Here is a 13,266-nt window from a genome sequence, read left to right on the forward strand (position 1 = left end):
AGCCTTCCACGTGGATGGTGGGTGCTATACACGGTGCTGAAATTCTCAATCCTAACATCATCTAATTCGATCTGTTAGGTAATTTCTTACCTACCAAAATGAGTGACGAGAAAAAGTTCGTCATGGTGGACACTACACGTGTCATCCAACCACTTTCATCTGGACGCGGCTTGGGTGGATTCCCGGATCCACCGAGGTCGGTCGATCCCTGACTGTGGGGCCCACCTTGATGTATTTGCCTTGCATCCACGCCGCCCATCTGTTTTGACAGCAGCTCATTTAGTGGATGATCCAATAAATGAAACAAATCCAAATCTTACGTGGACCACACCACAGGAAACAGTGGTGATTGAATACCCACCCTTAATTTCTTAGGGGCCACATCTAACTTGTTGATAAGGTCACAAAGACGTGGATGAAGAGACCATACAAATATCAGCTTGATCCAAAACTTTTGTGGACCACAAGAAGTTTTTAATTGTCATTCACACCTTTTCCTGTGGTGTGGTCCACCTGAGACTTGGATCTGCTTCATTGGAACATACCCTAAAATCGTCTGTCAAAACGTATGGACGGCGTAGATGTAAGGCACATACATCAAGGAAGGCTCCACAGTCAGGGATCGACCGACCTCGGTGGTTCCGGAATCCACCGAACCCGCCTCTTTCATCACGAACACGTGGGACAGGAATTATGCGATGGGGAGTTATTTAATACTCTTGCTGCCTATACCGCTTGATACGCAGGCACTTCAAAATGGTGCACGTGGCATGTATTAACTCAAATTAGACCGAAATTGGGAAGCATCCTGTTTCTGAGTTGTACTCCAAAATTAAGATTGGCTAGGCAACCCAAACTCTGATTCCTGGACATTTTTATTTTTTTTTCTAAATAAGACCATTTTATAGCAATAAAATACCCGAATAAAAGTAATTTTTAGTTCCTGATACCACTAAAATGGTACCTATAATTTGGACGGTTTATTTCAAACCACTTGTCCACCACATGCATTTTCTGCCTGCATATCATCCATCACACCACCCCAGAGTATCAAAGTTTTTCTTTTAGATAGTACGTGTACAGTTAGGGCTGTACACGAACCGAGTTAGCTCGGCTAGAAAAGGCTCAATTCGGCTCGGTTGGAAACTGAGTTGGAGCTGAATTTCTAACCGAGTTCGAGCTTGCCTGTGCCCGACTAGACTTGGATCAAACCCAAAACGAATCGAACTCAGATGGAACCAGTTTGGTGACTCGGTTACTTTAATATTGATGTTGCTCACCAAGCGTTTGATGAAAATGCTGTACAGGTGAACTCGACCGGAACTGCCTGAGCTGCTGACCGAACCGAGCCGAGGCGAGGGGTACCGCTGTACACCCGTTCCCAAACCTGCCAAGTGAAGCCCATGGTTTTGCAATCCAGATTGCGTACTTGAATGGCTAGGAGCACCAGCTCATTGTAATCACCATCTACGACTTGGTGACGGGACATGTGCGTGTGGCCCACCTCCCCCGATGAGTGGGAAATGCCAGTGGAATTCCTGAGAATGGAGATGGAATCATGAGATTCTTCTGATCCAGGTGCATCGTCATCACATGATACCAATCCATAGACGATTGAGACGTGGAACTGTAATCATATCTAAATGACTACAATCGTTTGAAAAAGAGGAAAATGCAATCTATGATGTGGCCACTGGTAGCTGTTCTCGGGTTGCCTAGTGGAGCACACAGCACCGACGTGGTACTGTGTGCTACTGGAAAAGCTGTGGGCCCCACCATGATGTATGTATTTTACACAAGCCATCCATCCATCCATCCATTTTGCCAGCTCATTTTATCGCATGAGCCAAAAAATGAGGTAGATCCAAATCTCAAGTGAACCACACCATAGCAAACAGTAGCGATTGAATGACCACCATTAAAAACTTCTCAGGGGCCACAAGTTTTGGATCAAGCTGATATGTGGGTTTTCCCTTCATCCAGCTGATAGCCAATAAACATTACAGTGGGCCCATGATGTTTTTAATGGTAGTCATTTAACCACCACTTTTCCCTGTGGTGTGGTCCACCTGAGATTTGGATCAACTTTATTTTCGGGCTCATGTCCTAAAATGAGCCGGCCAAACAGACGGACGGCATAGATATAGAACACATACATCATGGTTGGGCCCACAGTGCTTTTCCAGCACTACACAGTACTGATAGCTAGCTCATTGATGGTGCACAATAGGGGCCCACTCTAATCCTCTAACAAGGAGAAATGATCCAGTTCTCCCCGACCGACCAATCTGGATCTTTGATCATATCCATCAAAAACTTCTTGGGTCACCATGCAAAATTCACTGATCCGAAGATCTGATCAGCCGTAAGCTGGCTTTATTTTTACAGCCATCCGTTTGTTGGGATTGCCGAAACAGTACTACTGGACAACCATAAGAGGTATATAACTCATATTACCACGGGTCCCATTTTAGATACATCATAAATGAAAATTTACAACTGATTACCCAGCTGGCCAATTGATAGATAACTAATGTGCCACTTTAATAAGGCGGACGGTCCAATTTTTATTTTTATTTAAAAAGAGGGTCCATCAATCAGAAATCAGGAACGTCCAATCAATCCAACCTTGGGTTATTTGGACCTCTGCGTCATGGGTTTCACGATACGAACATTTCAGTACGTTAATTACGCGAATGCCACACATACAATTTATGAGCGCATGCGTGTGAACCATCACACACTATCGGGCGCGGATTGGATACTGACACGGTCAGTAGCCAAATCGCTACTGAAGTGACGTCACCTAGCTCTGTGGACCCCACCATGATGCAGGTGTTGTATCCATACCGTCCAACCATTTTTAGAGATCGTTTTATGGCATTGCAAAGAGAACGAGATAGATCTAAAGTGAAAGTGGACCCCACCATAGAAAATAGTGGGGACAGTGACATCCACCGTTCCAAACTTCTTAGGGGCCACGGTAGTTTCCGATGAAGATGATATATTTTTTTTTCACTTCATCTATCTCTATGTTAACTTATGAACAGGATGGATCTCAAAAATACATCACTGTGGGCCCTATAAATGTTTCAACGGTGGGTGTGATGGCTCCCACAGTTTTATGTGGTGGGTCCACTTAAAATTTAGATCTATCTCATTCTCTTTGTAATGCCATAAAATGATCTCTACAAATGGTTGGACGGTATGGATACAACACGTGCATCATGGTGGGGTCCACAGAGCTTGGTGACGTCACTTCAGTAGCGATTTGGCTACTGACCTTGTCAGTATCCAATCCGCGCCCCACACTATCAGAGTATCATATAATTCCCTATTTTTCAATAATTTAGGACAAGGTTGCAGACATCTGTTTTTGTCATCGTTGGTTTGAACCATCCACAAGACCCAGCACTGAAGTTACATATCAGCAGATGTGTCACATGTGAGCCACACACAGGCCTGGCCCAAACAGCCCATTGTCAGCAATTCGGCACACGACATAAATGTATGTCACTGCAATTATTTATTAGGCAACACATACATCTTGTGTTGCAATCTTCAAACGTGAGCATTGGTTTCATTTTTTTCTAATGTTTACTTCTTCGTGCATGTGTGGCCTGGCCCACTCGATCGGCGGATTATGAACGTCATATGGGAAATAGGGATTTTGATCCATTTTCTGACTGGGCTCGACCAATTCTTTTCAGGCTATGGTTTGTGTCTGCTGTGCTACTCCCATTCTGGGCTTGAGGCTTGGATTGTAAGTGTCGGGTCCATCCTTATGTCCGGGGGAGGCAAAATGAAAATGGGTCAGGCCCATAAGCATTGGGCACCAGCCCAGACTAATATGCTAGCAAAGGATCCAATCTCACTATCCTAGATCGACCTTCAGTGGCAGTTTTAGGTCCATATTTCAATTAGAATGTGGATCTATAGCTGGTCTGGGTGAACCCCAGATGCCGAAGGCGTTCTGGGGATGAAGACTGTCACTCATGTATTCCGCCACTGCAGGATGTCCAAATCAAGAAGGTTTAGTCATTTCACAATGGCAATCTAGTCATTTGGAAAACTCAAATCAATGGTTGGCAGGAATTTGCTGATGCCTACCATTCTGTGCAAAAACGCAAGACAACAGTTCCTCTGGCTCAGGAAGAAAATCATTTCATTTTGGTGAATCATCTGGTCTATGTGGTTCGTCTACCTTATGAAGAAACCTAGATACACACAGCCAAAAAGCTTCTGGTAGCTTAAGGCGTGAATGCCTTGCCAAGGCAGAAATGACATCCAAAGTAAATCTATGGACCTCTGGTTTCAGTGCCATGCGTATTAGCATTGCAGTCCATACCTCTGGTGCCGAATTCACAGCAAGTCGAAATGAAAGAAACCCATTCACCACCCTCGTGAACATTGCATGTCCCTGCAGAAACACAATAGCATCACTCGCATAAGGGAATTCAAGATCATATAATCAACAACACATGCAAAAGGGATTATTGTGTACATGGTTTAGAAAGGCAGGCTGGGTCAAGTCCAACTCTGGGATTGAACAGGCAAGGTGCTTGACTGAGTTGGGTCCCTCAAGACCCTTAAGGGCCTCTTGAATAGAATGCAAAACTGTGGAATGCAACCAATTTTTAATGACAAGGCACTTGACACTTGTTTGGGAAGATGCGGATGCTGTGGCAAACTGTTTGCATTTGCTTTCCTAGACAAGAGAGTACAACCTTTATTTTCAAAATGTCAAATGAAAGAAAAGAATTTGCCTCTGATGTGACATTTTAAATGGCAATTTTGCAGGAGAAAAAATGTTTCCTTATGTGGGATTGCAATCAAAACAGTTGCAAATTCAAAGGAAAGGCATTTTCTAGGATTTTTCTTCAATAAAACAAACAGATGAAAAGGGTTCGCTTCCCCTAGTGCTAATTTCAGTTTAACCTCCCACTTATGTTACATTTTTTTCTACCTCCCTTGCATTCATCTAGTTTACCTTTAATCCAAAAAGGCCCTAAATTTCATAAGGGCTTAGATTGGGAGCTTGTAAATGGGAAATGGATTTGGAGGTAAATGAATTGAGAGTAAATTGCTTACATAGTTGTCTTTGGATGGGAGTAATGAAAATGCTTTTAAAATCAAAAGATTCTGTTTGGATGGGAGTAAATGGGAGGAATTGAAATATATTTGAATTTTTCAATATATTCACAGGAATACATGCAATATGCCAAATCAGCTTAATATCCCAACTTAGTGTACGTATGCAATATTTATTAAAATGACTGTAATAAGCCCATTGAAATATATACTTTAGCCAAAAATGAGGAAATTTCGAGCCTCAGGTAGGCCACAAACAAGCAACTTGCCAACTTTTTTTTAACCGTCCATTTAGATGGCCATCCTGTGAACGGTTTGGATCATTCTTTTGGTGTGAATTTAGTGATGTAGTCAATATTTGGATTGTTTTGGAGTATCATTAGTATGACTAATGTACGGTGGACATGTGAATAGCAACACCTTTGTTCACACGTGTGACTCTTCAAGGGAACTCAAAAAGGCAGTTCACCCCCATTTACTTCCAAATCCTCTTGTAGAGAGGATTTCATTAACATGCACATTTACTCCTATTTCATTTCATTTACATGTGTTTACTTCCATCCAAACACACCTCAAATACCATTTACTTCTATTTACTCCCAATTTCACCCATTCACTCCCATCCAAATGGCCCCTAAAGGAAGATGTACTCGGGTACACGGTTATGCACATACCATCACATGAACCTACACACACACATGAATGCCTAGCCACACATGCATGCTGTTGCAAAAAAATGCAGATGAACAGGTGCATACAAATAGGCCTGCTTCACTGCAAACGAAGTTCTATTCCGGACAGACTGTCTGGGTCATGCCGTCTTGGAGCCACTATCTAGGTCTTGGGTCACAGTCTTGGATAGGCCATCCAGGTCTTGGGTCACACCATCTTCGATAGGCTATCTAGGTCTTGCCATCTTATATGCTGTTTGTCAAACACCCTGGAATAGGGAGTAAAGACGGACAGTGACACATGGCACACGTGAGGAGCATAAAGATGGATGGTGGCATATGTTGGGAGGATAAGGTGCATAAGCACATCGACACATGTGGCGCCTGTAGGGCACTAGAATATTTATGGTGGCACATTGGGCAGTGGAACATGGACGTTGGCACGCGGCACAGTCGGTACATGTGACCCATGTGCACAGACTGTTTTTTTCTGAAGTGCACTAAAGTGGGGATGGGGTTTACTTGTCTTCATTTAAACTTTTTTAGGGACATGCTATCCTGCTTTATTCCACCTTTTGGGGACAAGCTGGTCCTTATTTTGTAAGGTTCCTGTGTATAAATGGTTTACACAAACCATGAACAAGCCGTCTGGCCCAGACAGCCTGTGCCGGATAGAACTTTCCTTGCATACAAATGGCCCTATATATGCATGAACATAAGATACACACACCAGCTTAGGTGATTCCACATTTACATGCATATGCTTTTATAGGTTACCTGAATAAGCACTAGTGTCGACCTTGACAAGTAGATTACTGCATACTGATGGTCATCAATTACGACAGCAGAGTACCCAAAGCTAAGAGTAGAAGGGTGTGTTTGGTTGCACCAAATGTCATGATATTTCATGAAATATCATGAAATTTGGTGCAACCAAATGCACCCTAAACAAAATGATGAACTCCAACAAACCTCGAAATCTGATGTCTCTCTCAGACCATGATTCTCATTGAAAATGCAACGCAGAGCTTCCCCATGAAGAAAGGCATCTCCTGCCTTGATTATGTCCTTAACAAGGAAAACCCGCACCCTTCGACCTTTCTCTGATAGAATGAAATGAAATAAATCTTCTGTCGCAGCAACAACAGAGCGCATGTCAAAGGACTTCCATCCTCGAGCATGTGAAGCATTTGTACCAGATTTATCAGATTTCTCTTCAGCTGACTCAGATGCCTGTTCAGAAATTGCTGCTACCTGGAATAAAGGAGAATTACATTTCAGAGAACGTTTGAGGCCCCAGTTGCAGGATCCCTAAAGACAAAAGGAAATTAATGGTAACTGATAAATTTATTCTCTTTAATCAGGGTCGGAATATTTGGTAGGCATTATTGATGCAGCCATCATTTGATCCTCCAATTGCTAAGTTCAAATCAGGCAATGATTTATCGTTTGATTGGGTTGTGGGGCCCACAGATCCAATTGGATGCCCCATTCAATGGTTTGATTGGCCTGTGAGCGCCCAACATGGCCCATTAATGATCCAATTGGCCTTTGAAGCCAACAAGACAAATTGGGTGATTCAAATGGACTGATTGGACTGTAGACGCCCCACAAGTCCAACAGGAAGCTGCTTTTATTTATTTCTTTTTCCACACCAACTGTTTTTATTTTTGGTGTTGTTTTAACTGGACCCAACCCTTGTATAGTAGGATGGTATTTGGACTCTTTTAGATGGCTTTTAATTTAGTCCTTTTATCTCTTTCAATACAAATTCAAGATCCTTTTAAAAAAAAAAAAAAATCAGCAAGTGAGATCACTGGAAGAAACAGCAGGACAGGAAAAAATCTGATAAGGCGATGGATAGTCCCTCCATACAAAGATATATCGACCCCTCCTTTGCAAGCGAATCTACAATATAATCAAGATTTGAAGTATGTTCCAAAACTGGCACTATTGCCTGATACGTATTGGTATCATCCATGAACAATACGGCTGTATCGGCCTGTATCAGCCCAAAACAGACTGACACGGGCAATAGGGGGCGTTACCTAGTAAACCGATTCTAAACCTTGAGTATTACTAGCTTCCCTAGGAATGAATATGCTTGACTTCCAAGGACTGAGACAGCATCTTTAGGCCATTTACAATAAAGACTAAATTCGGAGGATGTTTACTTCTCCCAGAAAGCCCAAGTGATTACAAAGGATGAGTCCCCTAAAACCATATGAGGGCCACCCACATGATTATTAAAGATATCCAGCCCAGTTTTAATCACTAACTATTCCATGCTATTAGAGTTCCCAATCCACACAGTCAGGGTGAATTTGATGGTGCCATGTTCATCCTTTAAAGCTCTCCCCCTATACAGGAATCTCTACCCAAGGAGCTCCCATCAACATCGGGCTTCCAAAGACCCAAAGGACGAATCATTGGATTTCCTTTCAAACACAGCCTCCAAAAACCATCACTACCTTCCATTCCTAGAGAAGATCCAAAATCAGAATTCCTTTGGACACATTAGAGGTGCTACCCCAATTCGCCAAATCCTTCTTAATCTTGGCCACTAAATGGGTCAAGCTTGAGACCTTGCCTTAGAAAACTCTTTTTTTTTTTTTTCTCCTTCCAAATTACCACGTAATCACATGAGGAAGCATTCTCAAGGTTTTAAGTTGGGGCTTGAATGACCAAACTGTTGCATTAAGAAAGTTCTTGAGTCAAATTACAAATGCCTATATGTGGGCCGATGTGATTTAAGATTTGGTTTATTTTGAGTAGGAATCTAGAGAAGGCTATAAAGGCTTACATACGAGATGGAATAAGAGACACTGACACTATGATTATTATTGTTATTATTGGTAGAGAAAATCACTCTTCTTTATGTTTCTTGTGATTGGGAAATCATCTAGTCATGTGATGCTTCTAGACAAACTTTGGGAGTGATTCCCTTGGGCTTTTGTGTGGTTTGACTTGACATAGTCATACTCTTTCCTTTATTTCTTTAATTTTAAGCAATTGTTGGATTGATTGAGAAGTAATTGGAACATATTGTGGAGGAAATTAATCATAGAAATTGGTATGAATTCAATTCTCTGTGGTTCATGAATAATGGGGGTCAAGATTTTGTTTGGACGACCCGCCGGGGGTTTGGGCGAATGGCTAGCGTCGTGGGTTTGCTCCCCATAGACGTAAGTTCGATTCCCCTCCCCGTTCTTTACCCAATGCACGTGATTTGCAGGCATCCGCAGGGATTAGTCTCACCTTGAAAAGGGGCGGGGATACCCATTGCCATTTTTTAAAAAAAACAAAGAAAAAAGAAGAAAAATAAAGGAAAGAAAGGAAGAAGATTTTGTTTGGATGAAATCCTAATGAGAATTACAGAGCAGCACATCACAGTTTCACCATGCCACATGCACCTCTAAATGCAGCTGCATCCAAGCAATGCATCAGGTGGGCCCCACCATGAAGATGACCTATCCAAGAATACACCAGCCAACTCACATGCACCTCTAAATGCAGCCGCATCCAAGCAATGCATCAGGTGGGCCCCACCGTGAAGATGACCTGTCCAAGAATACACCAGCCAACTCACATTGGCCATGCGTGAATGACAACAAACTGATTGAAAGGATAGACAATAGTCCAATGTTGGTGTAAATGTGGCCAGTCTGATGAGTTGACCAGCCTGATTTTTGGTCCAAATAATCTAAAAGGAGGGGTCCAGCTAATGCATGGCAAAGATACCCCAGCATGTGGGATTAACAATACTCATTAGTGTACATAGTGTTTGTAGTATTGGTATCATTACATGTATCATTCATTGGGGATACAGAAACATGCATTGACATCGCCAATATTATCACTCAAGCCTGGAAATGTATTGCTAACTAAGGGAAACGTAGGAAACACAAAGAAATAGTGGAATTTCTCAAGGAAACTTTAGGAGATGCAAAAATACACATATTTGTATATTTATGAATCAAATAATTACAAAAAAGACGCATACATGATAAGTTTCTCTTCGATGAGGGTCTAAAAGCATGTACTGTTGACTAAGGGAAACATTACAAAAAAAATGGGAAAATGGTGGAATTTTTTAATGATACTTCAGGAGATAACTAAAATACACATATATGCATATTTAAGAATAAAAAATAGCAAAAAAGACACATATTTGCATATTTATGAATCAAATAATAAGTTTCCCTTTAATGGAGCCTAAAAGCATGTATCATTGACTGAAGGAAACATTGGAGAAACATGGGGAAATGGTGGATCCATCCATCCATGCATGCACATACATATGTACAAACACACATGCTTGATCCATCCATGCATGTGTGCGTGCACACACACACATCCATCTATCCATCCATCCACCCACCCAACCAACCAACCATCCAACCAATCATCCATCCATCCATCCATCCATGCACGCATGCATATACACACACATACAAACATGCATTTCATCATACAACCATGTGCCCATAAAAAAAAAATTTAATGGATTTTTTTTTTTTAATAAACAGACTTTTGGCAATATCGATACATTGGTGATATTATCGAAATATCACCGATACACTGGTGATACAAGCGATGCCTAGAATTTGCATAGTTGAAAAGCTTGGCGATACAAGAGACGCCTAGAAGTTACACGGTTGAAAATATTGGCGATACTTAACGATATATAGCCAATACCTGGAATTTCTGATACTACTAGTATTATCAATATCACCAATCTGGAGATACAGATAATATCGGGGATATTATTTATCATATCAGGATACCCTGAACAATGTAATCAGCTATTACCAGTCAACTTGACAGTCGCATAAAAGCAATTTACGAAAGGAGACTTTCATTTTTCAGCACGTCTTGAAGAAACATTTCAGATGAACCACAAGTTAGTAATAAGAAATTAGTAAAAGGTGGTACTTGAATGTAACAAAAAACTAACAAGGAGTAGATTTCCCACCAGGCGTTCTAACCGGTTCCATCGGATGGAGCCATTGTTGCGGATAAGAAGCTCCCTTAATATTTTCCTCATATCAGGATTTGGGTCTGCAAGGAGTCTCCCGATGACAAAAGGATATGCACTCTCGAGAACTTTGAAATCAGGATCCAATGCTTTTGCAGTCCCTTCTAATGACCCCAATGCTCTTATTACCAGAGCATAATCTGGGGGCAGAGAGAAGTCAAACTCATACATAACATCATAAAACTGGTCCATTATACCCTGAAAGTATTGAATGCAAAAAATTTCAGCCACATTAATGCTTTCTTCTTTATGTCGAATCCATCATATTGTCTGAAAATGGAAAATGGTAAGCCACGGGTCAGGAAACAAACCATACTGGAAACTGGGGCATCATGCCTCTTTGTGACAATACGTTATGGGTCATATCATAGCAGGCATCATTTGAGAAGAATTTAGATATTCAGAAGATCTCAAGCTCTATTACGGAGCCCACCAATTCATCCATTGAATGAAAACATACAAAAAAGTACAGAAATTGTTTTAAAACAACCTCCAAGACATGATTCAAGTGTAGAAACTTTCTTGCAACAGCCTTCTTAAAACATGACATATATAGAAACTGTCTTGAAATAACCCTCTTAAGACATGATGTAAATAATACTACAAAGTATAGGAAATGTCCTCAAACAACCCTCTAAGACATACTTACTCCAGGTCCAATCCTCCGTGCCATAATAAAATGTATTGAAGCAGACCCTTACCATGGAAGAGAAGTACATGATCCTTGACCCAAGGATACGCATGGTATCCTTGGGCCTCGAGACTGTACAAGGGAAGGGGCCCATGGTTTGGCTACCCAGAAAGTTGATCAGAGAGGCCTCACTGCTCTCCCCCCCCCCCCCCCCCAAATCAAAGGTAATAGGAATGGATTCCCTAGACAAAGGGCAGATCAGATAACACCCTTCTAGATAAAATGCTGCCAACATTATTTTGCTTCTCTTCCAACTTGGACAAACCATGGCCCCACTTGTAGAGATTCAAGGCCTGAGGCTACTATACATATTCACAGGTTGAGGGCATAATTCGTCTAACATATAGTCCAAGCCATGCAGAACAAGAGGGACTATGTGCTTCAACTAAACCAAGCAGCAAACATCTTTACCAAGATGTCTAGCAAAATATCTGGGAGCACTCAAAACAAGATCGCCGAGCTTATGAATTCACGACAGGCACTAAACTGTTTGAATGTCAATAAATCATCTCATAATCATTATTGCATTAGAAGTGGTACTTCCGCCATGTCTAGAAGTAACCATGTTTCTTCGGGAAGACAACTTGATAATATACAAAATAAGATAAAAACAGGTGGAGCTGTTCTCGCCCTGCTATTGGCTTGGAGAGAATACCAAGGCACATGCTAACCTTTTAAACATATGCTTATCTGTTTCAGGAAGGATAGCCAATTTAACCGCAATTTCGAGTTCATCCAAATGGTACCATTTTGCAAATCATCATGCATAAACATCAATGAATATGTGACTAAGGTCGCATTGTTATTCATCTTTATCAACTTCAACATGAAAGCAGAACTAGTTATGATCCCAGATAAACTAAGACCTCCAGAAAGGGAAAATATTAAAAACGAGGAAGAAGAAGAAGACAATTAAACAATGAAATAAGAAAAACTAGAAAAGGACGGTGATACAAACCTGGAAATCCTGTGTTTGTCTGGATTCATCACCAAAGGATGCTTTTAAGGCATCTGCAATTAACTGAATATCTTCCCCTTCGGGAACAAACCCCAGAGAAAGAAAGTCATTTGCCAAGCCCAGGGAGTCACGGTTAACAAAGTGCACAAGCTGAAAGAAACAAGTTTGACTTAGTTACAAAAAAATTATACAAATGTTCAGGATTAACTGCAATACCCAACAAAGCAAGGAAGAAAAGCCACTGAGCACGGGAAGTTCTAAAGAGACAATGAAGAAACAGAAGGTCAAAGCATAACTATATAAATGAATAATTAGCTCCCCATAAATAATTAATAATTTATAGGATTCAATTACATGCTCGAGATCTACTTATTCAACGAAAAATAGAAATGGGAAATGGGCACCTCACAAAAAAAGAAAAAAGAAAAAAAGATTCAAATCTTAAGGCCAATGGCAAGCTATTTGGAGAGTCAACAACATATGGGAGTGTTGAGAATCAACCCCTTCTGCAAAGCCATCATGTTTGTCATATTATGTGGCATTGCACTTGAAGGAATCGTACTCAAATTAAACCCATCAGTTAGTAACATGATAATCAGAGTACTCTCCAAACATCAGCTAATCCAGTTTATTGTGCTAGAACACGGTGTAGAACATCACTTCATTTAGTAGTAGAGGATGTGGTCAAGCCTGAACACATGAGGAGCAAAGAACAAATAGCAAACCAAGGACTAGAAGAACTTCTGGACCATTTTTTATTGGACATAGTTCAGATACACACACACACACACACAAAAATTTAAATAAATAAATAAAT

General features: G+C 41.1%; 1 protein-coding gene across 4 annotated transcripts in view; it reads right to left on the reverse strand.

The window, feature by feature from the left end:
• Positions 1-4,144: 4,144 nt before the first annotated feature.
• The window catches only part of LOC131217240 (uncharacterized), a 30,410-nt gene continuing 21,288 nt past the window's right edge, over positions 4,145-13,266 (reverse strand). For 3 of the 4 annotated variants that reach the window (XM_058212097.1, XM_058212095.1, XM_058212094.1), the window contains 4 exons: positions 12,450-12,599; positions 10,738-10,998; positions 6,735-7,016; positions 4,145-4,420 (listed from right to left, as the gene is read on the reverse strand). In XM_058212097.1, the coding sequence (XP_058068080.1) occupies positions 4,166-4,420; positions 6,735-7,016; positions 10,738-10,998; positions 12,450-12,599 (948 nt within the window). In that variant the 3' untranslated portion in view covers positions 4,145-4,165. The remainder of the gene's footprint in view (positions 4,421-6,734; positions 7,017-10,737; positions 10,999-12,449; positions 12,600-13,266) is intronic. The other variant, XM_058212098.1, reaches the window with a different exon arrangement.

The sequence above is a fragment of the Magnolia sinica genome, chromosome 10 (assembly GCF_029962835.1).
Source record: "Magnolia sinica isolate HGM2019 chromosome 10, MsV1, whole genome shotgun sequence".
NCBI lineage: Eukaryota > Viridiplantae > Streptophyta > Magnoliopsida > Magnoliales > Magnoliaceae > Magnolia > Magnolia sinica.